The sequence below is a fragment of the Pogona vitticeps genome, chromosome 2, assembly GCF_051106095.1.
Source record: "Pogona vitticeps strain Pit_001003342236 chromosome 2, PviZW2.1, whole genome shotgun sequence".
Classification (NCBI taxonomy): Eukaryota; Metazoa; Chordata; class Lepidosauria; order Squamata; family Agamidae; genus Pogona; species Pogona vitticeps.
In genome coordinates, this window is record NC_135784.1 from 24,916,110 (window position 1) to 24,944,034 (window position 27,925).

At 42.8% G+C, this 27,925-nt stretch overlaps 1 protein-coding gene across 11 annotated transcripts; it reads right to left on the minus strand.

Moving 5' to 3' along the window:
- Positions 1 to 1,086: 1,086 nt before the first annotated feature.
- On the minus strand, positions 1,087 to 27,691 carry LOC110070162 (uncharacterized). 11 transcript variants are annotated; one of them, XM_078388512.1, is made up of 8 exons: positions 27,022 to 27,590; positions 25,654 to 25,752; positions 24,143 to 24,235; positions 23,509 to 23,582; positions 20,067 to 20,193; positions 15,601 to 15,666; positions 14,408 to 15,224; positions 1,087 to 4,634 (listed from the first exon to the last, which is right to left on the minus strand). In XM_078388512.1, the coding sequence occupies exons 2-8, from the start codon at positions 25,679 to 25,681 to the stop codon at positions 2,879 to 2,881; spliced, it is 2,961 nt and encodes a 986-aa protein (XP_078244638.1). In that variant the 5' UTR covers positions 25,682 to 25,752; positions 27,022 to 27,590; the 3' UTR covers positions 1,087 to 2,878. The 11 variants fall into 11 exon arrangements, with proteins under 11 accessions (XP_078244638.1, XP_078244636.1, XP_078244632.1 ...); XM_078388510.1 differs by lacking the exons at positions 14,408 to 15,224; positions 15,601 to 15,666; positions 27,022 to 27,590 and adding exons at positions 6,170 to 6,277; positions 27,597 to 27,691 and having other exon boundaries at positions 1,087 to 4,752; positions 24,155 to 24,235; XM_078388506.1 differs by lacking the exons at positions 14,408 to 15,224; positions 15,601 to 15,666; positions 27,022 to 27,590 and adding exons at positions 6,170 to 6,277; positions 27,597 to 27,691 and having other exon boundaries at positions 1,087 to 4,752.
- Between the last annotated feature and the right edge of the window lie 234 nt (positions 27,692 to 27,925).

The following is a 27,925-nucleotide window of genomic DNA, read 5'->3' on the forward strand; positions in this document are numbered from 1 at the left end:
TCGTCCTCTGACGTCCCCTTCTCCTCTTGCCTTCACACTTTCCCAACATCAGCGTCTTTTCCAGGGAGTCTTCTCTTCTCATGAGATGGCCAAAGTATTCGAGCTTCAGCTTCAGGATCTGTCCTTCCAGTGAGCACTCGGGGTTGATTTCCTTTAGAATGGAGAGGTTTGTTCTCCTTGCAGTCCAGGGGACTCTCAAGAGCCTCCTCCAGCACCACAATTCAAAGGCATCAGTGCTTCGGCGGTCAGCCTTCTTTATGGTCCAGCTCTCACTTCCATACATCACTACTGGAAAAAAACCTTCAATACAGAAATTCAAATTCCACTGATCTGGGGAAACACATGAGCTTTGCTGCCTTAGAAGGAATGATGTCACTGGCAACAGCTGATTGCCACTGGATAATGGCTGGCTGACTGGACAGCTCAGTGGTTTAGGTCTCTTGACTGTAGAGCCAGAATTGGGAGTGCAATTCCCCACTGTGCCTCCTGGGAGTAGAGCCAGCCTGTGTGGCCTTCAGCAAGTTGCACAGTACCAGGTCACCTCCAGAAGAAGGGAATGGGAAACTTCTGAATAGTCACTACTTAGAAAGCCTTGGAAAGGATCAACATAAGTCCACAACTGACTTGACAACAGATGATCATGAAAAAACTATGTGCTTCGATTTCAGGTTTCATGCAACTTGTGTGTAACCTGAAAGCTTCACAATCATGCACAACCCAGCTGTCACCCTGTTTTTCTCTTTCCATGTACTGCTGCACAGTAGTGATGTAAACATGTTCTCCCAGCCCACCACCTGCCTGAATAAAATGTGCACAGATCAGAGCCGAGCCCACATCCATGCTCTGTTGGTGACATTCTAAGCTAATTCTCATCCAGGTTTGCAACCCTATTTGTGCCTTTCTGGTTCTCCATGAAGACACCATCTCTGCAAATGTGGAAACGCAACGGCAAGACCAGGTCTGCCAATGGGCACATTGGTCTTTGATCTCTTCTTGAAAGGGCAATGCTGCTCTAGTTAATATACTTTCCATCCTCTCGGTCCTGCCTTAGATGTTTTCTGGGTCTGAAATAAGCAGAGTTGCAGCCAGACTTTGATGATTTAATCGGTGAATTTGCTACATGAAAGAAAATATACTTTCAAAGATAAAGTGCACACACTCTTCTGCTGTTACCATCAGCTCAGCATCTTCCTTAGATATTTTTTTTCTTTTCCATCACAATACACGAATGCTGGATTTAATGTGAGGGATGCATGTTAATATCTCTACGCTCTTTACACAAAAAATAGTTCTTTTTCAATTTATTTTTACATATTTATCTCCTATTGAACATCCTCCATCCTCACATTTAAATCAAACTATGGCCACTGCCACTGTTTGCCAAGTCCCATTCATAATCCAAAACAAGATGGCCTGGATGAGCAGCATCTCTGTGATGCTGTGGCATCTTCAGGAATTTCACCTTCCCCCTTCTGATTCTTCCCTATAAATAAACCTATACTGTATATAAATTTTCATTCTTTGAATAAAGACACATTGTCATAAATTATCCATGTAACTTATATTTTTTAGCATAATTTACATTTTAATCTCTTAAACCCTCATGCCTCTTATTTGTTCTCTAGAATGACAAATACCTTTACAACTGCAGAATCATTTGGACATGTTGAATTAAAGCTAGTGTTTTGTTTTGTCTTTAACTCTTCTGTCTCTTGTTTTAATTGTGCTTTTGGAAGGGCTTGGAATTTTACCTGCTTGTCAGCCAAAACTCCCAGCTAGTACCAGAATAGCTTCCTTTTTTTAACAGGAAGCCAAGCCAGGAAGCCTTTGAGCTAGCTCTTTTTCTAGGAGAGCAAAATTTGTAGGTATGAGTCTCTCAAGTAGAACTCCCAGAATGGAGAATTCTGGGATTTAAGAGACCAAAATTCTGCGGGCACATTTCTATTGTTAATCGCAGCAGTCCTTACCAATCTTGTTATTTTTTCCCTTCAAATTTTGTTTTAACTGCACTTGCAGGAAGCTTGCAGTCTTCTTATCCCTTTCTGTACAGATCTGGTAGCTGTGTTATCAGCTCCATTTTGCGGCAACTGCTTTGTTTACTTCATTATTGTTTTGATTTTGGAAAAGAAACCACCTACAGCCAGGGTTTTGTTTTACTTGAGCTGTCTGAAATCTCCGAGACACATCCATGCATTTGTAAAGCCTCTTTACTATCTAGATATGAAGCAATCAGATGTCCTTCTTAATCGGACTTAGTCTGATTCCGGCACCATTCAAATGCCGGTGAAGATATGCTTCTCCTGAATATCTTCAATGTGTGAGATGAAGTTCTTCATTTTGGTGAGCTGTTACAATGGCAAAGAAAATTCAGCTTCTCTCACATCTCTTCTCCTGCACTGCCAAATCCTCCACTTATTTTCCCTCTGTGGAATTTCTGGTGATCTGCACAGCACTTACAATGAATATTCCTGCCCTTAATGCGGCTTCCCCCATGCAAGGAGCAGGACTTTGCTATTGATTTTTATGTTGCACATTAACGCAAAAACACTTATGTATTCAAACAGTTTACATCTAGGGTGGCGGTGTATTAAGAAAATGTCTCTCAGTCCTCAAGCACTCAGTCGCCATACTAAATACTATCAACATCTTTAATTAAAAGAATCAATTTCCCAGCCCTCCAACTTATAAGTCCTCTTAAAAGTTATATCCTTCAGATGGTTTCCCTCTTATACAAGCTGTTTGGTAGACGACCACAAGTTTGGCTTTCCAAAGAAATAATTTCCCACAAGTCAACATTTGAATGCTTTCTCACCTGTGTGAATTCTCTGGTGATTCTTGAGTTAAACCCTAAGGAAAACCTTTTTACACACTGGCATTTCTATGGTTTCCTCCTCGTGTGTACTCTCTGATGCCTCACAAGGTGCGAATTCTGAACAAAACATTTCCCACAGTGCTCACATTTGTATGGCTTCTCCCCTGTGTGTTGCCTTTGGTGGCTCACAAGGACTGTACTGGAAGCAAAGCATTTCTCACACTCCTGGCATTTGAATGGTTTCTCTCCTGTATGGACTCTCTTATGCTTCACAAGGTGTACCTTCTGAATAAAACATTTCCCACACTCCTGGCATCTATATGGTTTCTCCCCTGTGTGGCCTCTCTGATGAGTCACAAGATTGTCTCTCCATGCAAAACATTTCCCACACTCTTGGCATTTGTATGGTTTATCTCTAGTGTGGACTTCTTGGTGGCTCACAAGCTGGGAGTTCTGATCAAAACATTTCTTACAGTGCTGATATTTGTATGGGTTATCTTCTGTGTGGATTCTCGGATGCATCGTTAGGACTGAATCAGAAGTGAACCATTCACCACAACTTTGGCATTTATATGACTTCTCTCCCATGTGGACTCTCTGGTGGCGCAAAAGGTGTGAACTCTGAACAAAACATTTCCCACATACCTCACATTTGTATGGTTTCTCCCCTGTGTGGACACTCCGATGCCTCACAAGTTGTGCATTCTGAACAAATGATTTCCCACACTCCTGGCATTTGTATGGTTTTTCTCCTGTGTGATGTCGCTGGTGGCTCACAAGGACTGAACTAGAAGCAAAGCATTTCCCACACTCCTGGCATTTGAACGGCTTCTCTCCTGTGTGAACACTCTGGTGCTTTACAAGATGTGCCTTCTGAACAAAACATTTCCCACACTCCTGGCATTTGTATGGTTTCTCTCCTGTGTGTACTCGCTGATGAGTCACAAGATTGTCTCTCCAAGCAAAACATTTCTCACACTCCTGGCACTTGAATGGTTTTTCTCTTGTGTGAACTCTCTGATGTTTCAGAAGACCCGAGCTGGAATCAAAACTTTTTCCACAATGTTGACATTTGTATGACTTTGTTTCCATGTGGACTATCTGGTGATTCACAAGGAGAGACATGGAAGGAAAATGTTTTCCACAGACCAGGCATTTATATGGTTTCTCTCCTATGTGACTCACAAGCTGTGAATACTCATCAAAACATTTCCCACACTCCTGATAATTGTGTGGTTTCCCTTCCATTTGGACTCTGTGATCTAGCAGGACTGCACTGGAAGTAAAAAAATCACCACACTGCTGGCATTTGTATGATTTCTTTCCTGTATGGACTCTTTGGTGGCGCAAAAGGTGGGAATTCTGAACAAAAGATTTTCCACACTGCTGGCATTTGTATGGTTTCTCTCCTGTGTGGACTCTTTGGTGGCTCAAGAAGTTTGAACTGTTACCAAAACATTTTCCACACTCCTGGCATTTGTATGGCTTCTCCCCTCTGTGAAGCCCCTGATGTGTCATGAGGTGTGAATTTTGAGCGAAACATTTCCCACATTCCTGGCATCTGAATGGTTTCTCTCCTCGGTGGAATCCCTGATGTGTTATAAGGTGCGACTTCTGAGCAAAGCATTTCCCACACTCCCCGCATTTGTATGGTTTCTCTCCTGTGTGGACTCTCTGATGAACTACAAGGACTGAACTGGAAGTAAAACTTTTTCCGCATTGCCAGCATTTGTACGGTTTCTCTCCTGTGTGGACTTTCTTGTGCCGCGCAAGCTGGGAGTTCTGAGAAAATCCACTCCCACAGTGCTGGCATTTATATGGTCTATCTTTGTTATAATGTCCCCCTTCTGCATGGGCTTGCTTGTGCCTGCCAAGGTCGAATTCAGCTGTTGAACTCTTTTGCTGGTTTGTGCATATTTCTGTATCTTTTTTCTTATCTGCTGGGAAGAAGAAGCACAGACAAGACTGAATCCCAGCTCTTAAAAATAATGTACTGTAAGGAGCAGAAAAGGTGAGGTAAACGTTTAAAAGGCAGAAAGAGAGAGAGAGAGAGAATATTCACCCTACCTTTTCCTCATCTCCTTGAGCCCTTATGTTATGGTCTTTTACTTTCCAGGCATTTTGAGAACTCTTTTTAGTGCATTTAGAACGTAGCACCTTTTTAATATGCTGGTAGTTTTATTTTGGCTTTATTATGTGCTTGCTCATTATTCCATTTACTAGAGAAACTTGGTTATATCTAAAAAGGAGTTGGGTATTTTTCATCCAAAAAAGATCTTACCCATCTTTTAAAGCCTATCATGCAGGGACAGAGGCCGATAATTAAAATTAGAGGAAAGGATATTTCAGCTCAACGTTCCTGAGAGTCAGAGCTGTTCCACAGTCAAACATATTCCCTCAAAAGGAAGTAGGTTTTCCTTCATTATTGCGGTGTGTTGGCGCCTTAACTAAAAGGTAGGAATAGCGATCTTTTTTAAAAAAAATATTGTGTTTATCTTCAGGTCCAACAAATTTATTATGACTTAAGATTTCATGGATCAAGGCTGCTTCATCCATTGCTTGAAGCATCAGGGAAACATTGAAAATAACCCTTCACCCATCTGATGAAGCGAAGTCCAATTCAAGGAAGTTTAAGTCATCATAAATATGTGAGCCTTTAAGGCACCACCAGGCTCTGTTTTAGTGCAACAGACTAAGAACTGGCAGGTCAACACCTCTCTCTCCCTCCCTCCAGAAAAGTAATAACTAATTGGGCAGAATGGAAATGATATTTGATGCTTTTGTTTCAAGGGAATATGTGTAAAACAATGGCAGAAATCATTCACAAAGCTACATTGATGATCGCACCCTGGCAGGATACCGAGAGTACCTTGACTAATCAAATGCAAATGGCTTGCAACACTTACCGCAGCAAAAAACATAAATGCTAGAAAGTTTGCTCCCTTCAGAAAAGATGGGACTACTTGGCTGGGGAACCTCTGGGTGATATTAGCAAATCACTCATAGTTGAATATTTTTGGTGCCAAAACCCACCCATGTGAAGAGATCATACTGCACCAGATGGTGACAGATTCCTCTTCATGCAAGCTGCATTGCTCCTCTTCTTCTTGTAAGTTCAGTGTAATATCAGGAATAAGAGGGACAGGGCTAGCCCAGTGAGACGAGAACTGGATTTGGCAAGAAATCTCTACAGCAAGGGTGAAGAATATATCGTTCTCCAGATACCACTGGACTGTAGCTACCATCCTCCATCACCACTGGGTATAGCTCATGGGCATTACAGTCCAAACAACCCACCGTCTCCATGCTTGGGTGTTGTCCTGATACGTCATTCCTATGACTTTTTTGTCCCCTCACCTGTGTTGTGCTGTGACCTACGTTTCATTTTCTCCAAGACAAGCTGATCTGAAATCAGGGTCTCTTGCTCAAGCCGGGAGATCACATCAGCCTTGACGAGCAGACATCCTGTATAAGAACAAGGAGAGGAGGCAGGAATTATTCATATGGGGTGTAGAATACAAAATATGGAGCTAGTATGTGTTAAGCAAATGGAACAAACTAATTCAAACACGCTTCCTTAAAAAAAAAAAAAAAGAGCCCCCTGCCATCCAGAAATTCTGGCTCAGTTCAAACTATGGCGAAGGGCATGATTAGTTGTAGGCTAACACACACTTCTTTTGGACTTAAGAGGAGGGTGGCAAATCTGCTCTTTAATTTCCAAGTGGTTAATCATAAAGCTGATTACCAAACCAGGGCATGGATCTTAGAAATAACTGCACATCATCATCATCATAACTGTACATCATCATCATCATCATCACTGGAACAGCAAAATAATTAAAAAGGTTACATTTACAGTGCAAAAGAAGTGAAATTATCCTTTATTAAGTTGAAATTATGATGATTTTATTAGGGAAATGAGTTATTACAAGTTACTAGTGGCTTGCTGTAAGTTGTGAGCCAAAGAGCCTGGAGTTAAATAATTACAAGTGGTGCCTCGCTTAACGAGCGCACCGTTTAACGACAAATCTGCATAGCGATCTAATTTTTTAGATCACTAATGCGATCGCATTGCAATGTTTTAATGGGTAAAACATCGCATTGTGATGATCGGTAAGCATTTCGCTTACCGATCTTCACATTGCGATGTTTTTTTAAACAGCAGATCGGCGGTTCCAAAATGGCCGCCGGGTGCCCAAAATGGCCGCCACAAGTGTTTTCGCGCCCTGCCTTCGCTTACCGAGGGCGCGAAAATGGCGGTGCTATGGAGGAACTTCGCTGAACAGTGAGTTTGGGCCCCACAGGATCGCATTTAACGAAGTTTAATGCATTCCCATGGGTTTTTTCGATCTGTTTAGTGATGTTTTTGCATAGCAACGATTAATCCGGAATGGATTAACGTCGCTATGCAGGGCACCACTGTATGAAGGTGCTGGCTGAGGAGGTGAGTCATTAACTGGGTTGGCACAAGGGCTGGGAACAATCCCGGACTACAGATGCTCCGTTGGAGCCCCTGAGCAGACAATGAAAGAGCGGAAGTCAGCAGGCCATTTGGGGGGGATCGGAGGGAGAGGTCAAGATCACCACTGAACCGCTTACCCAGCATGCTACAGCAACCACTTGCCATACGTGGGCCATCTTTGTTTTCCTGCCTAAAGAGATAGAAAGCTAGACTGGCAGGAAGTGCAAGCTTGTTGCTCAGCTAGAACAGACAATAAGACAAATGAAGGACCATCTATCCATGTTTTGGAATATGAAGTGTTTAAGGATAGAGCAGAGGTGACTCTCCTGTACGAGAAACAGGGGGAGTCCTCTAGGGTGGAAGAAAGTGAAGGCTCTTAGGACACAGCTGTTTATTTAATCCCTCCTCCTCCTCAATTAAGATCCTGGCCCAGGAGGATATTTAAAAAAATACTGGAAGGAGGGAAACACTTGGAACGACGTGACTCCCAGAAACAGGGCTATGGCAGAGCCTTACTTTGTCTTAGGAAGGACCGGGACCTGCTCACACGTTGGGATCCTCACGTCTGCCCTGCTGAAAGAGGAACACTTGTCCCATGCATCAGAGAGCACTGCAGAGAGGTGGGGTGGTGGAGGATGACTTTGTTCTGAAAGGGACCAAGACAGCAGCCTGCACACCCCAGATGACATTTCTGGAATGGATCTGTCCCACTGGTGGAAAGAGCCAGCTCCCAGCAGAGCCTGCCAGCATTATCCAAGTCACTAGTATTTATCTCTTCCTTTTAATGCGATTGCATTGTGATGATCTAAATGGCCGAAAACCGCATTGCAATGATCGGTAAGCGTTTTTTTAAACAACTGATCAGCGGTTCCAAAATGGCCGCCGAGTGCACAAAATGGCCGCCTGCAGCGTTTTCGCGCGCTGCCCTCGCTTACCGAGGCGGCAAAAATGGCAGCGCTATGGAGGATCTTCGCTCAACTGTGAGTTTTCCCCCCATAGGAACGCATTAAACGGAGTTTAATGTGTTCCTATGGGGTTTTTCTTTCCATTTAGCGACGATTCTGGATAGCGACGTTAATCCTGGAACGGATTAACATCGCTATGCGGGGCACCACTGTATAATGGTCATTCAAGAAAGAATTTAGCTAGACCCAACTTTCCGGCATTTGACTGGGATAAAGCTATCTATCTACCCCACAATGGTACAGATCCTTCACCTCCATCAACTATAGTATTTAATCTACATTTAGTTATGAGCCAGCATCAGATCCTACATAGGCAAATAAGTACAGTGGTGCCTCACTTAACAACGTTAATTTGTTCCAGCAAAATCGCTGTAGAGCGAAAACGTCATAAAGCGAAAATAAAAAACCCATTGAAACAAATTACCCGGTTAATGCATTCCAATGGGCTAAAAACTCAACGTCCAGCGAAGATCCTCCATACGGCGGCCATTTTTGGTGCCTGTATAGTGAGGAATTCGTCCCTAAGCACAGCGGGGAGCCATTTTGAGCACCCGGCAGCCATTTTGAAAACCCGACGATCAGCTGTTTTGATCATCGTAATGTGAAGAATCGGTTCCCGAAGCAGGGAACCAATCATTGCAAAGTGAAAAAAACCCATTTAAAATACCGTTTTGCGATTGCAACATTGTTGTGAAGTGAATTTGTCGTAATGCGGGGTAATCGTTAAGCGGGGCACGACTGTATAGCAATTTTCCGGTAAGAACAGTAAAATTTTGAACAGTATATTAGAATAGCATTCACCTCCCATTGCTAAAGTTATTTAGAAATTCCTGTAAAACTTGCAACTTCATTCAAGCACCTAATGTAAGGCCCAGTTAGGAAATGAGTGCCTTTCTTAAACATACAGTGCCACCCCCCATAGCAAGAAATACCCAAAAAAGGAGCTTTGTTGAAAAATTAAGATGTCAAGGTCGAAGACACTGGAACAAAGTTTTCAGAGCACCATAAGAGGTTTATAACACTGCTTAGTAGTTTTGAGTCTGTGAGGAACCATCACAATGGGCACTTATCATTGTATGGGTTAATGCCAGTGTGAGATCAGATCACCCCTTTCAGTCACGTCAATATTCATTTGGGTCTCAAATAGTTTAAAGGATCGGCTTGTCTCAAGAGGACCCATTATTGTACTCATGATAAATTAAGTCTTCTCTAGACATCCATATTATTCATTCTAGTTTTCTCAAGCAGATAAATTATTCAAGGCAACATCAGTTGCCCAATTTGCAAGTTTTATTCATCTAATTGCTTCTATGCATCAAAATCCAAAACTATAATTCAAAAACCATTGAAAACATGTAACATTTGAGCAGTTACAGACACATTTAATTCATTGTATAAAACTCAGTCTTACAGCTATGAAAAAAGCTGTAGGTGCAAATGCTGACAAATCTACGAATATTAAACTAAAGGTGCAGGCAATCAGATCTCAAGCCAGAAAAGCAGAAGCATAAAAGGTACGATAAAAATAACAAGCCTAAAAGCCACAACCAAAAGGCAGAGAGTAAATCTCTTTAAATATCAAAGTTCTTAAGTCAAAAATCTAAGAAACTAAAATACCCTAAGGCAGGGGTCCCCAACCCCCAGTCCATGGCCTTGTGTTGGTCCATGACCTGGGCCAGATCAGGCCACATAGATAGATCTCCCACCCACCCCCACACGTACTCCCCCTGCACAGCCCCTTCATGCATGCGTGCGAGTGCCCCCCCTGAGAGCCCTGTGCCCTTCACAAATGCGCACGTGTGCACATGTCTGCGCAAGTGCCCCCACCCTTCGCACATGCGTGCACGTGCCCCCTGAGCACCCCCACCCTTTGCATATGCATGGGGGGTGCCCCCGCCTTCCCCAACCAGTCCGTGGTGTTAAAAAGGTTGGGGATCACTGCCTTAGGGTATACCTCAGCTGACCACCTTCCTTCCCCTCTTCCCTCCCTTCTTTTTCTCCATCCACTCTGAAATTAGTTGGTTCCATCTGGTTTTCCTTTTTTTTAAGGGTTTTTGTTATCAGTTCTAATATTTCTCATTTGTGTTTTCTATTTTATGAGATTGTAACTCATCCAGAATAAGTGCTATGACACTAATGGGAGTGGGATACAAACTGAATGAATGAATAATATATATTACCAGCTATATAGCTTATTGGTTTAGGTATCTGGCTATGCAGCCAGAGGTTGAGAGTTCAATCCCCCATTGTTCCTCCTGCAAGCAAAGCCAGCCTGTGTAGCCTTGAGCAAGCTGCACAGTCCCAGGATGCCCCCAGAAAAAGGGAAGAGTAAACCCTTTCTGAGTATTTTCTACCTGGAAACTGTTGAAAATGTCACCATAAGTCAGAAATGGCTTGCTGACACATTATTATTATTATTATTATTATTATTATTATTATTATTATTATTATTATTATTATTATTATTATTATTATTATTATTATTATTATTATTATTATTATTATTATTATTATTATTATTATTATTATTATTATTATTATTACTTAGCCTTTTGGCATGTCCAAGAAGAAAAAAAGAATAACTATTCCGGTCACTCTGTGTGCTTCTGGGGGGAAACATTTGAAGGACATTCAGAGGGACAAAGGTTACTTACTCGTGCACAACAGATAATCTGGATTGCAGTGCAAACAAAATCCAACACAAGGATTGTTAGCTGTGACAAACGTCACAGGCTGAATGGTCAAGAAGTGTTATATATTACATAGTGTTCTGAAGACTTAGTTCACACATTGTCCAACAACATGATGAAGATACAAGTTTATTATCATCTTCTGAACTAAAGAGGCAACAGTTTAATTTTGAAATGTGAATTTAGAGAGCAAGTAGGTTCATATCAGACTAGCAGCAAAATGGAAAAATGGGATGGATAGTTACCCCAGCCTGTCCCTGCAACCATCTTCAAATGGGCTGAACAGGATCTGAAGTTTCAACCATCTTCCCCAGATATTTGCTTGAAATTTGCTCCAGTAGCTGCCTATCCAAATAGCACCAGTGTTACCTTCTGTCTTTTCCCAAAACCCGAGACATTGCGTGGTGTTTGTTGCTTTTATCATCTTTCATTTTGCAAGCATAACAAAAGAAGAGAAGAAAGGAAAGTGTGTGTGTGTGTGTGTGTTGTGTGAATGCGTAAACATGTCATTAAAAGGAGGGAGAGAATTATAATCAGTGGACAGCCAGTACCGATGCCTCAATAGGGAAAAAATCGCAGAGCGAAGGTCGGTAAGCGGTTCGCTTACCGACCTTCGCTTTGCGACCCGCCGATCAGCTGTTCGGCGGCTACAAAATGGCAGCCGGAAATTGCAAAATGGCCACACGCAGCATTTTCGCGCCCTCGTTAAGCGAGGGGAGGACGCGGAAATGGCTGCCGGCCATCGGAGAAACATCGCTGAACGGTGAGTACAGCAGCCGATTGGAACGCATTAAACACTGTTTAATGCGTTCCAATGGGCTTTTCTGCCCCGCTCAGCGATGTTTTCACACAGCAAGGTTTAATCTGGAACAGATTAACCTCGCTGTGCGAGGCACCACTGTAGTAGAAAACCAATGTTATGAGTTATTCATCTGAATTAATACAAACCACAGTGGTTTGGGGTGCCTGGCTGCAGAGGAAGGGACAAGGAGTTTAAAGCCCCACTGAGCTTCCCTCAGTGAGTCTGATGAGAACATCTGGATCACTTTGATTGAGGGGTTACAAGTCTTGCCACCCCTACAACCCAGGGTAACTTGCCCAATTCCACAGCGCCACCAGGAGCCTGGGATTAATTTAGGCATCCATTACAGTCATTGTTTACAGAACAATGCCACTGAACCATCCAACAACTCATATGCCATTTCTTTACTATATACCATTGCCACCTCTCAAGACCCATTGTTGATTCGAGATGCTCATACCATACTGGTCCTGATACCAAAAGCCTAGGATTAATTGAGACACCCGTCATTGTCACTGTTTACAGAACAATGCTTCCCGAGAAGGAAACTGATTATCAATAAAGGTCGTTGCCAGATAATAACGTGTGCCCAAACTCAAGTCACTGATTTGGAGCCATGTACTTTTGCCATGTAGTCCACAAGGAAGTTGACTTGTCCAAAAAAGCTCACATTAAAATATACCAGTTAGTCTTTAAGGTGCCACAACACTTTTGTCTCCTCTATTTTTCTTTTGTTTTTGTCTGATATGCTAGCACAGACTAACACAGATGGGAAATCACTACTGAATAATTTAAACCTAGAAAACCCTAAGAGGATCACCATAAACTGGATTAACTTGACAACACCTAATAATTATACCTATCGATTCATCTCCAAATTAATGACTGATGACTGTAAGATAAACATTCAAATATCAGTGAAGACCTTTCAACCACTGTGTGATAGATGCTGGGTGTTTTGTCTTTTTAGGAATCAAATACCTTTACTAGAAGAAGGAATTCAATAACACAATGTATCTGTTTAAGCCAAAAAAAGCATAATTTATTATAACGTGAGTATGAAACATACAGTTTTTTTTCTAAAAAGTCAAATTGAAGTCCTATATACCCAGAACGTCCATCTCTCTGCACAAACAGACTTAATTTTGAATAAAAAGAAATGAAGAATACAGAAATAAACGAAGACAGAAAATAGAGCTAAAGGAAATTTCCCAAAGATTAATATATTATACATAACATTCCAGTTCCCTGGTTCACTTGACTCTCAAGCTTCTGAGGATCAAATTTCGTTCATCCCAAAAAGCATTTGTAGATGGGCGCTTGTGAGTTTAGAAGATGTTTGTAAAGATCTTTTGCTTGCAGTATACGTTCTTCTGACACCTTAGTAGAGGTGTTGTTACCCACAAAGAAACACCACCCTCAGAAGTACTGCCCTCTGGCTGAAACCGGAGACACGGAGAATGGGGACCGGGGAGGGGTCACTAAATGAACGCAAATTCCATTACCACAGGCAATATTACACATTGACACAAGACATGTCCTGCCCTGCCTGTGAGTTTTTCAGAAGCATCTGCCTGGTCAATGTTGAGAGCAGAATATGGGACTCTAGGAAGATCCATCTGGGCCTCTCTTATAAAAGGCTATTTCTACAAAGGTTCTCATGATGGTTCGCAGAAGTGATGTTCTACGGAAACATTTTATTATTTATTTTATTTTGTCTCATTTTATTTATAGGCTGCCTTTCTCCCAATAATTATGACATCACAGAGTGTCTTTCACAGCAAAGAAAGTCTGGCTCCTTTTCTTGCACCTTCTTGTGTATTCCAAGCAATTCCACCATGTCTTTCTTCAGTGACATTTCACAACAAGGGCTGGAAGGGAGCAAAGCTCTTCCCACGTTCCTCCTCAGAACTGCAAAAACTTAACTTTTTGGATTAAAACTTCCAAAATCCCTACCCAGCACAACCGGTGGGAATTGGGGAGTTGTACTCACTTTTCCAAGAACTTCCCCCAATTCTGTAGAGATTCTGAGGATGATTCACAGGTTGCTCAACTGCAGTCCTTTTTCCCACTATATTCAAATGACTTCTTTCCACTGAGGGCCTTAGGGGTCATTTGCTAAGTGTAACTACTCAGGGCAAGGCAATGAAGAGGTTTCTTTTTTAGATTACAAAATCTAAGATATGACAAACATTTTCCAGATGTTGACTCTTTGGAACAAATTCTCAGAGGCCTCTTAAAATGCAGGAAATAAGCAAATATGTTCCACACTCAGATCATTAACAGGCTTTTTTTTCTTCCTAGAGATGCAGGTTTTACTGAAATACTGTACTGAATGGCAAAGAAAAGTGTTCCCCTTATACAGTCCTTCCATTTAGGTCAGGCATCCCCTGACATGTTATTTTGAAATTTCTTCCAATCACAGCACTGATGAGGGGTCTCTGTTCTGTGGATTCTCTAATAGTTCACAAAATTTGTTGTCCAAGCAAACCCTTCCTACATTTCTGGCATTTCTAAGGTTTCTCCTTCTAGGCACTAACAATCTAGGGCCTCACAGTGCCTGCCTCATGAACCAAACGATTCCCAGACTCTTAACATTTTAAGGTTCCTCTCCTGAGCGGACTCTGATGCGATTTGTGAATAAAACCTTTTCAAGACTTCTGTCACTTTAATGGCTTTGCTCCTGCATGGACTCTCTGGTGCCGAACAAGTGTTGAATTGTAAGGAAAAAATTTCCCACACTCCTGACATTCATGCGTTTTCTCTCCCGTGTGGACTTTAAGATGACTAGCACGTTGTGAATTCTGAGCAAAACATTTCCCACAGGCTGGACACTTATATGGTTTCTCTCCTGTGTGGACCCTCTGGTGCATCAGCAGCCGTTTTTTGCAAGCAAAACATTTTCCACACTGCTGGCACTTGTATGGCTTTTCTCCTGTGTGGACTTTGTGATGTGTGACAAGATCAGTCTTGTAAGCAAAAGATTTTCCACACTCCTGGCATTTGTAGGGTTTTTCTCCTGTGTGAACTCTCTGATGTATCAAAAGCTTTGAATGGTAAGCAAAACCTTTTCCACATTCCAGGCATTTATGGGGTTTTTCTCCTGTATGGACTGCCCAGTGAGGTTTAAGTTGTGAATTCTGAGCAAAACATTTCCCACACAGCTGGCATTTGAATGGTTTCTCTCCTGTGTGGACTCTCTGGTGGGTCATAAGTTGTGAATCGCAAGAAAAACATTTTCCACACTCCTGGCATTTGAAGGGTTTACCCCGTATGTGGACTTTCTGATGGGTCCCGAGCAGTTTATCTGAAGCAAAATATTTCCCACATTCCTGGCATTTGTGTGGTTTCTCTCCCATGTGGACTGTCTGATGGGTCACAAGATCCAAACTGTGAGCAAAACATTCCCCACACTCATGGCATTTGTAGGGTTTCTCCCCTGTATCTGCTTCCTGAGGCCACTTGGTGCACATGTTCATTCCTCTCCAGTTATCTGTTGAGAATAAGGACAAACACAGACAAGGTTGAATCCCAAGTCTGCAAGGTAAGGAACCTCAGTGGGCAGAAAAGAGAATGAACAAATTAAGACGATGCTGAAATGAATTGTTTTTTTTAAAAAAAGAAATACTATGTTACTTTGCCCACTTCCCTTACATTATGGTCCTTTAGTCTCCTGAATGCTTTTCTCTTCTACCACTTTTGCATTTTTATAATTTATATAAATTTATATAATTTTTTAGACATCATCACTCTTCTATCTTGCCGCTGATTGTGTTTTGGTTTCACATGCATTCATCTTTTTATTCCTTCATACTGTTTTTGACTTGGCTAGTTGAGGTACTGTATTTCACTACTGAATTGCTACTTACATTTTTTATTTCTAATGCCGTGCGCATGTATTTTAGGCAGCCTGAGATCCTTGGTTCCCGGGGAGTCTAAGGGCACGTTAAATAAAATAAATAATTGTCAGTCATGACAGTGATGAAGATCATCACTGTGATTGACTACAAGAACCTGGGGATGACCAACAAACTGAGAAGACAGTTTTGACACACAGAGGTAGTTGGAAACGGTAATGATGACCTCAAGGTGCATCAAATCTAAGCAGTAAATTCAAAGCCAATGTATGTGTGAAAAAATAAGGAACTAATTTTAATACAAGGAAAGGCCATCAACTTTTGGGGAAGCCCATTCTAGTGCTGGAACAGCTTTTGCCATTAGACAGATTTGTCGAATAATCTTTAAAAACAGATACCTCTCCCATGGTGGAGGAGACAATAGAATCCAGACATCCGAAACTGACACATCAAGTAGTCTAACTGATCATGATATGCACTTTTGATAAATGCCTTCGGAAGAAATCATAATCTTCCTACTGAAATAAAGATACCTGGGTTTCCTTCTCCAGATGAGTGAAACAATGGTCCAAATCCTGTTGCTTAAACTAGCAAGTAGCACTAGAGTACACCTACTGAATCAGTGGGAATTTAGTGTGTCGACTCCTCTGTAAGTTTCACTGATTCCTGTGGTCCTAAAAACAACTGACTTTAACATAGTAAGTCACAGTTAGAGTAGGACCACTTAAATTAATGGAATTTAGGGAGGAGTTGACTTAATAAATCCCCATTGATTCCATTGACTACTCTAGTGCCATTTAATATGCTAAGCAAGGACTTTGGCCAACTGACATTAGGTAAGAGAATAAATAATAGGAAAAGGAGATCTAGAAGACAGAAATTCTAGGCAAGCTGTAAAAGTTGAAGAAATCCCACAGAACCCAATTCAAATAAATAGTGCAAATTTGTTTCTTCTAAAAGAAACAAAGGAAATTTTATTTTGGCACTGAACTGATGCATCCTGTACTCCAACACCCCAAAGACAATGCACACTCACATTTCAAAATTGCTTGCCTAAACTCTATGTTTTACAGTATCTTTAGCTAATGAAGAGCTTTGTAGAACTCTTTCAAATTCTATCTGTATTTATCTTTCAGTACAGATCTTTTTACTTAGCGGTCAGACTCCCCCCCCCCTTTCTCCAGGTTCTCTCTCATTTCCCAGATTATCTGCCAAACTCTTCTTTTTCTCTACAAACGTCATTTGGTTTCATTAGCAGCCCTTGCAGTATCTTCTCTGCCAAAGTGAAAGCTGATGTTCTTTGCTTTTATACACCCTTCCTAATTTCTATTCTGCTCAACAGGATTTCATGCACCATCTCTACATGGACTCAGATTTCATGGAAGGTGGGTGGAATCAAACACAGCTAGTTAAGATTTTTAACAAAAACACTTTTAGATTGCATTCTAACTTCACTGAAGTGCTAAATTGTTGATTTATTGCACATTCCTTTAAAAATCAGTTTAACTATTACAATAAAATGTGGTTATTTCAGGATGCATTTGATTGAAATCAAATTGATTTAAATAATGATTTAAATCACGATTGAAATGTTTAAAAATCTGATTTTTTTATTATTTAAAAAAGTCTTTTGACAATTTTTTTTTAAAAAATTTTTTCATTTAAACCAAGTTGATTTTTTTAAAAAAGCATTGATTTTTATCCACACTGGGTTATTTTAGCTCATCCCAACTGGAGTCTAGGAAGCCATACTACCTGGCCTTCTATATGGTGGGAAGGTCATCTATAACTGCTTCAGAGGTAAAGATCCTTTACTCTGGGTTTGGGAGAGAAGATACCCAATCTGCCCTGCGGGAATACTTCCATCAACTCTATCCAGTGAGTCAGGATGAGGTCTATAAAAATTGATCCCCTCACTATCTATTCTACTTCCTTGAAGATGAAATTGTCAGCATGGAAGGTGAAGAGTATGATGAAGTTTATATTCTTCAAATAATTCTAGTACATCTGATACCCAGGGTAACAGATGCTTTTCCTTGCTACTATATTTCTCATTTTTCAATCTTTGGTAATCTGATCTAGAAAAAAAAAACATACAGGTCCTTGGTCTAGCTTGGAGATCAGACCCCCACCATGGCATCAGCCTTGTTTCTTCCACTGACAATTTTTACTCAAATGCTTTCAGCTGGAAGTCATAGATCGCTCTGCAAGTGACCACATATTTTAATTATAATGCTACTCTTTCTTCCAATCTGTTCAATTCATTCCTTTTAGGAAAGTGACAACCTCTAGTCACTACACTCCAGCCACGAATCTCACCCAGGAGGTAGCCCTCCTATGTTAGAAGTTCACTTTGCTTTTCCCGTACATCTGAAACCAAGTGTCGTTCCTTTTGGCCCCAGCTTTGATTTTTTTTTCTGATGCCCATTAGTGGACTCCCACATTCCAGTCCTGGTTTCCTGTAAAGCTTTGTTTTACTTGTCTCCAGCAGTTGCTATCCCCTCTTTTTTTTTAGGATATTGGCTTTCCTCAGAACAGATCTGTGAGATGCACAGGTGAGATGCTAAACACCTTCTTCCTGTCTTTGGGAGGCGCAACTCCTTTCTTGCCAGAAATCCTTATCACCTTGGATTCTTGAGACTACAGTCCAACCCGCGAACCCTTCTTTGACACCACCCTCTGTGGAGCCCATTATTCACTCCCGCTCATCCTCTCTCTCCACCAGGACTTTCAACAAGAGGAGTGATGAAATAAAACACCTCTGCCTGATGACCCTTCCTTTCAGAGCTCTGAAAATCACTCGCAACACGTGGAAGATTCTGTTCGGCAGGATGCCTTCTTTCCAGGAGAAATTGGTTGCTGTCAATGGTTCTGGCGAGCCTTGGCAACCTCACTGTCACAACAAGGAACCAAGAAACTGACGAAGACAACATACATGTGTCAATATCAACAGCACACACCTCCTCTTCCTCCAGGAAGGGGCTGGAACACTTCTATCCACGAGACTCTGACGTTTATGAGTACTAGTCCTGTTTCAGTCATCCGGAATCACTGTCCAAACAAAGTGAAAGTTCTTCCTGAAGCATCCTCTTCCTGTGCATTCAGTTCTTACAGATCTTGAGAACATAACTTCTTTTGGCTCACCTCCCCAGAATCTTCCACTGGCCGTGATGACTGAGGGATTCTGGGAGTTGGTTGTAGTCTAGAATAAACGTGACCAGCTCTATGCTCTTGAGCCCCTGCCTGCTGCCGTTCCTTCTTACTCATCACTTAAGATGACCACCAACGGAACCTCATGGCACAGTTAAACGGCAGTACTGCAGTCAAGAGAGAACAACCTGAGCTCAATCCTGAATGGGCTCGGGTAGCCAGTTCAAGGTTGACTCAGCCTTCCATCCTTCCAGGGTCAGTAAACTGAGTACCCAGTTCACTAGCGGGGGACAATGTGTAACCAGCATAATTAAATGTGTAAACTAGCCAAAGAGCGCAACACACTTTGCTTTTTGCTTTGTTTTACTCTTCTAGAAAAAAAACTATCCTATCAAAAAAAAAAAGATTCTTTGTATTTCCTGATAAGTGAAACTGCAAAGAGGTGAACCTCAAGTCTTTGTATCTACTTTTCCAACACAGAAACCATCTTGCACATCCTGCAGATACACCTTCCTCAGGTAGGAACATACGAACAAATCATTTTTCAATCACTGCAGTAGCTCCTTCACCCGCCGTGTCTCTTGATCCTGCACAGCCCCCAAACTCACTCAACATCCGTAACTGAACACTCATTTTCCTTCTTGTCATCAGCTTCTACAGATTGTGAAGCTAACTACACTGAGATGAAACCCTAATCCAGCAGTCCCCAACCTTTTTCGGTCCGCGGACCGTTTGGGGTGTGTGTGCTCCATGCACGGACCGGTTGAGGGGTGGGGACCCCCCGCTTACTGGTGGGTGTGTCATGTTTGCTGGTGGGTGTGTCACACTTGCAGGTGTGTGGCCTTCATGCTAATGCTTCCCCCAGCGCCCATTCCCTATGGGGAAGCTGCCGTGGGGCAGCCAGCCTGGGAAGTGCCCTGACGCACGGCTTTGACTCTTTGCTGGCTTGTTAGGGAGGGTGAGGAGCGAGCAAGCCAGCAAGCAAAGAAGCAAAGCCGTGCATCGGGGTGCTTCCCAGGCTGGCTGCCCCACGGTGGGGGGGGGGTTTGGAGATCTGTGTCCGCGGCCCAGTTCCAGCTAACCCGCGGACCGGCACCAGGCCACGGACCGGGGGTTGATGACCCCAGCCCTAATCCACCACAGACAGCCAGGTGAGCGCCTTTGGAAACAGGAACATGAAAAGCTACTTCTAGCCAGGCCAAGCCAAGCGTAAGAGAGCAAGTCATATTAGGCAGACCTGGGGCATGCAGTCAATAGGTTTGAGGGGAGAACCAACATCAAATCTCAGGCTGAACGAGAAGGGATTCAGACTGAACAAAGTTCCTTACCAAGAGAAGACAAAATCTTGTAGTTGTCCAACATGACTTCCCAGTATAAAGATCTCTGGTTTGCATCCAGCAGGCCCCACTCCTCCTTGGTGAAATACACAGCCACATCTTCGAAGTCCACTGGGTCCTGCAACCACAAAGCAGCCTACGTTCAGAATGATAGACCAGACAGAGAAGAAAAGCAGATCAGTTGGGTCCAATCTATAAGCAAGTCTGGAGGGAACCATCTTTGACGAGCTGAAATATATTCATCCTGCTTAAGTTAAGGCAGTTGAGTCCTAGATCAAATCAAGCCTGAACTATCTTTGGAGGCAAAAATGTTGAAGCTGAGGCTGTCCTAGTTCTGGCACATTGCAAGCAGGCAGGATTCTCTAGAAAAGACCTGCTGGGAAAGAAGGAAGGCAGCAGGAAAAAAGGAAGGCCAAATACAAGATGGACCGACTCCCTAAAGGAACCCACTGGCTTAAGTGGCTGCTGCGTAGGGCTGCTGGGAACAAGCCATTTTGGAGATCACTCATTCATGGGATCGCCGTAAGTTGGAGGAGACTTGAAGGCACATTAACGACTACAACAATTTGAGAGCCAGTGAGAGTCAATGGATCCAGTAGGAAACAAGGACTCAGGAAACCTGGGTTCAAATTCCTGCTCGGCCATAGGAACCCACAGGGGAGGGGCTGGTAAGAGAAAACTATTTCTTGAACACACACATATACAGTATATTGAGAACCCTTTCTGATGGCCATGAGTCAGAAGATGACTAGAGATGGGGGTATGTGTATATCCGTATACGAACACCCCTGCATAGGTGGACATAATGAGAGTCCGGACCCCTGAGTGGACAGTACGACCCCTTGTTATGTCCACCTGTGCGGAGGCTATTTGTATACGAATATGAATACCCCCATGTCTAAAGATGATACATCATGACAATAAATCCCACCTAAGAGCAGAATCAGCTCAATACACTTTTTGGTTCGGAAGTGGAGTTGCGCATGACTTCCTCCATATCCAAGTCCAGGTATCCATGAGGATTTTGCAAGCCCCCTCCCATGTCCAACCCAGTTCTTTCATTCAAATCAGTCATAGTCAATTTTAGATTCCACAGGATTATTAAGCATGGTAGAAATATTGGTCAACTCAGTTTTACCTAACTTGGCACTTAAAACATTGTCCATAGACATTGAATATCCCTTCTTTAAAAGGTCCCCTTCTTGGGTTTTAACTGAACTTGAAACAGGTAATAACAAATGAGCTCCATAGACAACTGCAGCTAACTCCATGCCTGGATCTAGCGGTGAAATACCTTAATGGTAGAGCTGGCCCTGCTTAAACACAATGCACTGAGTATTAAGGTGGACACAAAGCAAGTCCCATCAATAGGTACAGAGAGAATCTCGAAGCACCCATGCTGGATAAGACTGCACAGTCCCACCCTTGAGCCCCCATTCACTACCTAAAGGGATAAGAACATAAGAAGAGCCCTGCTGGATCAAGCCAAGGGCCCATCTAGTCCAGCTTCCTGTGATTCAGAGGGGCCCAACCAGATGCCTGGAAAGCATTCACGGAACATGCTGCAAAGGCCTATCAGCCAAATCCCAGAACTAAGACTGCATTACACAACTTTTCTAGTACAGTGGTGCCTCGCTTTACGATTGCCCTGCATTACGACAAATCCGCTTTACGACAATCTTTTTGCGATTGCAATTGTGATCGCAAAATGATGGTCTAAATGGGGGAATTTCGCTTTGTGATGATCGGTTCCCTGCTTCAAGAACCAATGCTTCGCAAAACTGTTTTTTAAACAGCTGATCGGCGGTTTCAAAATGGCCGTCGGGTAAATAAAATGGCTCCCCGCTGTGTTTAGGGACTGATTCCTCACTATACAAGCAGCGAAAATGGCCGCCGTATGGAGGATCTTCGCTGGACGGTGAGTTTTAAGCTTATTGGAACGCACTGAAAGGTTTTCAATGTGTTTCAATGGGCTTTTTATTTTCGCTTTACGATGTTTTCGCTTAACGGCGATTTTCCTGGAATGGATTATCGCCATTAAGCGAGGCACCACTGTAGTTAGGGACACAGACACAGTAATAATTGATGCTCACCAAACTAAGGAAAGCCAACCTGCCCAACAAGCTTGAATAAAGCGCACCAGTACTTTTTACCAAAACATGGCAGAAACATATGATACGCCTTACCAAAATGGGCAACAAATTCAATCAACGTGTCAGTCCTCAGCAGATTTAAATTACTGGCAAAGTAATGCAAGACAGTGCAGACTCCGTTCCAAATCTGGAAATCTTACCAGTACTCCTACAGGCTATAATCAAGAGAGCACTCATTCATAGAGTTGCTATAAGTCAAGGGCAACTTGATGATATATTAACAACAGCAAAACAGTGAAGAGTGCAAGCTCTGTTTTGCAGTACATACAGATTACTACCGACAACAACAACAAAAAGCATACCGGCAAAAAATTTGTGAGGACACAGCATTTGGGGCTTCAGAGTGCAGTTTTCAGAGGGTTAATTAGGAATCCCAATTCGCATATCGATTCTTGCATGGTTATATCCGGCTCTTTCTCAAGAAAGCCAAGGCAGTAGCATATGCATCTCTCTTGCTCCCCACTTCCTCCTCACAACAAGCCTGTAGAGCAGGGCAGGCTGAGAGAGAGTGTGTGGCTGGGGAAGGTCACCCAAAGAGTTTCCAAGGAAGGCGGATGTCCCAAAGTCCAGTTTCATATGCTAAACACCAATCCATACTGCCTCTCTAGGTTTGAGCATGCCAGCTACACCTTCATGGATGGTACTGCAAAACTCAGTTTGCGATGCAAAACATTACAGGACTCCAATAAAACTGTGCCACATATCTGATGAATGAAAACCAACATACTGTTTAAGATTAGAGCATTATACAGAAACCCAATTGGAGCCGACAGTTTCCCACAGGAGGATGGAATGCTGAATACAGGGAGATAGCAGTGCAAAACTATGTAAAGTTGCTACAAGTGTTGGCATATGATTTTAGCGACATTTTCTATACCGGTTTTGGAGTGCTCGGTGTGATTGGGCATTTCCACGCCACAGTTGTGAGTGGCAGTGCATGATGACAGGTTTGTGCTGTAGAACAGTGCAAAACCTTAGCAAAGATTTTGATGAGATCATTACATTGCAAGCTTCCTAAGAGTTGACACACAGGGAAGATGCAAACCACAGCTTGCATAAAGGATCTCTTTCTTGCAGAATCCAGTCCTCAACTGCTTCTCCTGAGGAGAGGGCTTGGACGAAGACTCCTTTTTCTCCCTGAGTCAGAAGATCTCACAGGCTTTTTCTCAAACTCAGAACACCTGCAGAATATTAGGTAGGTAGTTCTGCACATATAGGAACGAACATGATCTCTGCCACTCTTTGAACCGGAGCATTTTCAGAAACAACATAACTCCTACCTGAGCCGGTCTTTCTGCAGCCATTTGCTCTCCATTCCTCTTCTCTCCGCATTGAGGCAGAGACACCACTGCACCTTCCGCAAAGGGGACAAAACAAGACAATGGAGGAGCATTTTAGAAAGGCACCTATTGTCTATCACAGCTGCTGTGTTGTTTGAAGTGGCATTTAAGAGATGACATGACTATGCTGTTGCTGCTGAAACAGATGAACAAGTAATAGGTTGGTGTATGTGCTTGTGTCACTCTCTGCCCGTTCACACATAGAGAGAGACATGCATGTGTATGTGTAGAGAAAAAACAACAGCAATGAAATCAAAAAGATAGAAAGTTAAAAAAAAAATGGACTGAAAATTACACAGATTCTTCATACACGTGAAATAATGGCCAAAATCCTCTTACACAGATGCACAAGTAGCATAGCTTTCAGAGGCAAGTTGCCCCAAGTTAAGAAGTCACTACATATATTATCAGTCACACAACATAGTATGCAACAGACAGTATCTACAGCAATTTCCTAACTTGAGACAATTCACCTTCAAAAGTTATACCCTCCGTGTTACACCAGCATAATTAGGCAAGAGGATTTTGGTCAATGAGAATGAACAGTCACAAAACTGTGTTGAGGATATGTCACCTGTGTTGATACCTGAGGAGGTCTCCAACTTCCACTGATCTTGGCCAGGTAGCTCCTCTTCTTGTTCCACCTTGACCATCATATTACGAAACTCTTGGTAAGAGGAAAAGAAAGTGAAAAACAGGGTTAAGAAGGAAAGAGTGACCTCCTAGGAGATACATACAGTGGTGCATTGCAAGACGAACACCTCGTGGGACAAAAAAACCCGCAAGACGAATGGTTTTTTCTATCGCTATGGTGCCTTGCAAGACGGCTTTTTCTACGGCCATGCTTTGCAAGACGTCCCCCCACCCCCGGAGACCAATGCCTCGCAAGATAAAAAAATTCATTCTTCTTGCAATATATTCCTATGGGAAGTTGCTTTTCACAAAACGATTTTTTCACAAGACTGCGCTACTTGCGGAATGAATTACATTCGTCTTGCAAGGCACCACTGTATTTGACAACAGATCTCTGGACAAGGCACGGGCCTCCAAAAGTCATTAAATTGCAACTCCTATCATCTGCTGCCATTTGCCTAATGATGAAGCGGGTCACATTCTAGCCATGTCTCCCCAGCCCTGCTATACAGCTTAATGCCACACTGCCCAAACTTTCCTGGTGTGGGTAACTTCCAGGAGAGCCAGATGTGCTGATGGCTGCCCAGGCCCCCTCCCAACACTCTGAGTCACTCGTCAGTGATCCAGCGAGACTTCAAAAATTCACAAGGTTAAGCATTTTTGCCTGTACTTCAAACCTGCCAGGTAGGAATACTAAAACACGCACAAAATATAAAGTATTCAGTAGGTGACTGAAGCAAGGCCCTTCCTTAGTACTAACAACCCTCTTTCCCCCAAATAATTAAAATGCAGTAAAAATATATTATGTTATTGAAGATGCTGCAGAACGAAGTAAAAAACAACAACCCAGAAACAAATAAATTTCCAAACTGTTTCAAAAGTCTGAAAAGCAGCCAATATGGTAGGTTCTGGAGCAAATAAGCATTTGAAAGATCCAGAGGCCAGAACAATTCCCACAAGAAAATAAGCAAACTAGCTATCCTAAGCTAATACTCACATTCAGGCAAAATTGATTGATTGATTGATTGAGCTTATATGCCACCCATTTAGACATAGTCTACTCTGAGCGGCTCACAAAACACGTAATAAAAACAATTAATATAAAATAACAATTTCCAACATTAACACAAAACAGAATACATAAAGATAAAGAGAGAGGATTACGTAGTGTCCGGAGGGAAGGCTTGTCTATATAACAAGGTCTCGAGTTGGTTTTTGAAAATACCCAGCAGAAGAGGAGTTCTGGATTTGGTAATGCCTGTCTCTATAGGAGGGGAAGCGAACAAATGGCCACTAGATGCTGTTGGACTGCTATACTTATCTGTCACCACATGCTATGCTGGCTAAAACTGATGGGACCTTCAGTACAACAGCATGTGGTCACATGTTCCAGACCTCTGCGTTAGAGCACAACACATATACATATTTTTGTAGCATGTGCTGTTGTCTCACCTGTGTTGCACTGTGCTGTTACTTCCATTTTCTCCAAGATGAGGTAATCTGGGTCTCACTCAGTCCAGGAGATCAAACACGGCCTGATAAACAAAAAACCTGGCCAAGAATACAAAGATATTCAGGTGGGATTCAGAATCAGAACCAAGCAGTTATCCGCTAATCAAAATGGACAAATCCATGCAGATGCCTTCTCTGTTTGCAAGTTCCCAAAAAGACTTGAGTTCAAATCCCCAACTTGGCCATAGAAAGTCATTGGTGGGTGGCAATGCTACACAGCTTCTGGTTCAGTTAAAACAATTTTTCTCAAATCTGAGTTTTGAAGGGCATCTGAAGCTAGCAATGGGGTGACACGCTTCTCTTGTGCATTCAGAAAGGGTAGTTCCCTCCTTAATCTCCTGAAAGTTGTTTTCAAACCATGACTTGCAGATTAAAGCTAACCATAGTTCAAATGGCATCGAATGGGATAGAGATCAACTGATAAATAACGGGAGTACTGCTTAGTTAAAAGAACAAAATAACCTAACACAACAGTAGTGAAACAGGAAAACACAGAGTTGTTGCTTTGACATGCAGAATCAGTATTGATTGACCACAGTATAAACAGAGTACTGGACCAGGTAGCCTTCAGTGTGACATGCAACATGGCTCTTACCTCGAGAGGCATTCATTTATTCAAATTAATTTATATACCAACCAATTAGTGAATTCTCACAACTCTGGGCGGTGTACAAATAAGAAACCCCACAACCCCCACCCAATTCATTTCCATAAAAACATAGTAGCATAATCAAAAATGGCACTATATAGTTGGTTCAAATGTGGCATTTAGAAATTAATAGAACATGTTGGAAGTCTGCAAGAAACCATGTTTGTGCAGTGGGAGTGGCAGTGGAAAAATAATTCTGGGATACAAATGGCTATCTTGAGGATACTGTAAATCCTTGGACCAGGATTTTTTTGGGGGGGGGCTTTGAACACACAGTTGGTCAACATCTCTCATCTTTCCTGACTTGGCCTTGACCTGCTGGGGCTGATGGGGTTCGGAGTCAGACAACATACAAACAGCCACAAGTTCTCCATTACTATTTCTCAGGCAAACGGCTCACTTTCTTTGCACGGTCATAAAAGAAACGTCTCACAATCTTCCCCTTCCCAATTCACAACCACCCTCCTTTTTTTTTTTCCAGGGAAGATGGGAGAAAAACGCACAAAAAAGAGGTCCGTATAGCATCCCCTCCCTTTCTGTTGTATGTGCCCAATCCTGACCCGTATCACTGGATTCCTAGTTCTTTAATAATAATAATAATAATAATAATAATAATAATAATAATAATAATAATAATAATAATAATAATAATAAACAACCTTTGAACTGCACAGCTGGAAAGGACCCTATGGATCTATGGAATCCAGCCCCTGTCAAGGAGGCTCAGTGGGGGAATCGAACTCCCAACCTCTGGTTTCGAAGCCAGAGACCTAAATCACTTAATTATCCAGTAATTAAGGTGCACTAAAGGCTGATTTCCAAGAAGGGGGGCCGTTTCCACCGGGCACCGCCAGGCATACCCTGCTAGCTGGACTCTTGCAGGTGACCTTAGGCAAGCAGAACCAGAAGCACCCAATTAAGACCGCATTTGAAAGAGGCGTAAAATCCAAACGGTGAGGCAGCCTGTGGGGAACGGGGATCCGACCCCCCGCCTCTCGCCCTTCGTTGCAAAATGTCTGTCTGTCTCTCCGCAGCCTGCCTCTTTCTTCTCTCACCCACAAAAGCCCTTCTGCCTCGGGGCTCCCCTGCCCTGAAGCCACGGGGCTCTTCCCTTCCGGCCCCCTTTCTTGTAGGGCTGGGGAAGCTTATTTTCCGCCCCCAATCGCGCACCCGCTGCTCCCACCGCCTTCGCCCAGTTGACTCCCCCTTCAAATGCCGCCCCGCTCCTCTTTACCTTCCTCTCGCGTTATGGCGGGCGGGCGGGCGCCGCGCTCTTCCTCCCACGTGACTGAAGCCACGCCAGTCTCCTGGCAGGGCGACCCGACAAGTCCCACCAATCCATCGCCGGGCTTTCCGAGGGAGCGGCCGAAGTCGCCTTACGAATGGTCATTGGTCGGCGCCGGAAAGGAGATTTTTTTGTTTAATCCAGAGTTGAATTCTGGGCGTTGTAGTCCAAAAGGAAAAAAAGTTGTGCCTCTTGGTTTCCAACCTCACCCAAGCGCTGCAGCGTTTTCTACAAGATCATTTTGTCTATTATTTCAATACATTTTGTACTACTTCTCA

What these genes read in the sequence shown, in the direction of transcription:
- LOC110070162 (XM_078388512.1), bottom strand. Translation starts at nt 25,681, where the DNA reads ATGGAAGTAACAGCACAGTGCAACACAG. An exon ending in CTCCTCAGGTATCAACACAG is followed by an intron (nt 23,583 to 24,142) that starts GTGACATATCCT and finishes CCTTTGCGGAAG; the next exon opens with GTGCAGTGGTGTCTCTGCCT. An exon ending in CGGCATTAGAAATAAAAAAT is followed by an intron (nt 15,225 to 15,600) that starts GTAAGTAGCAAT and finishes TATTCTCAACAG; the next exon opens with ATAACTGGAGAGGAATGAAC.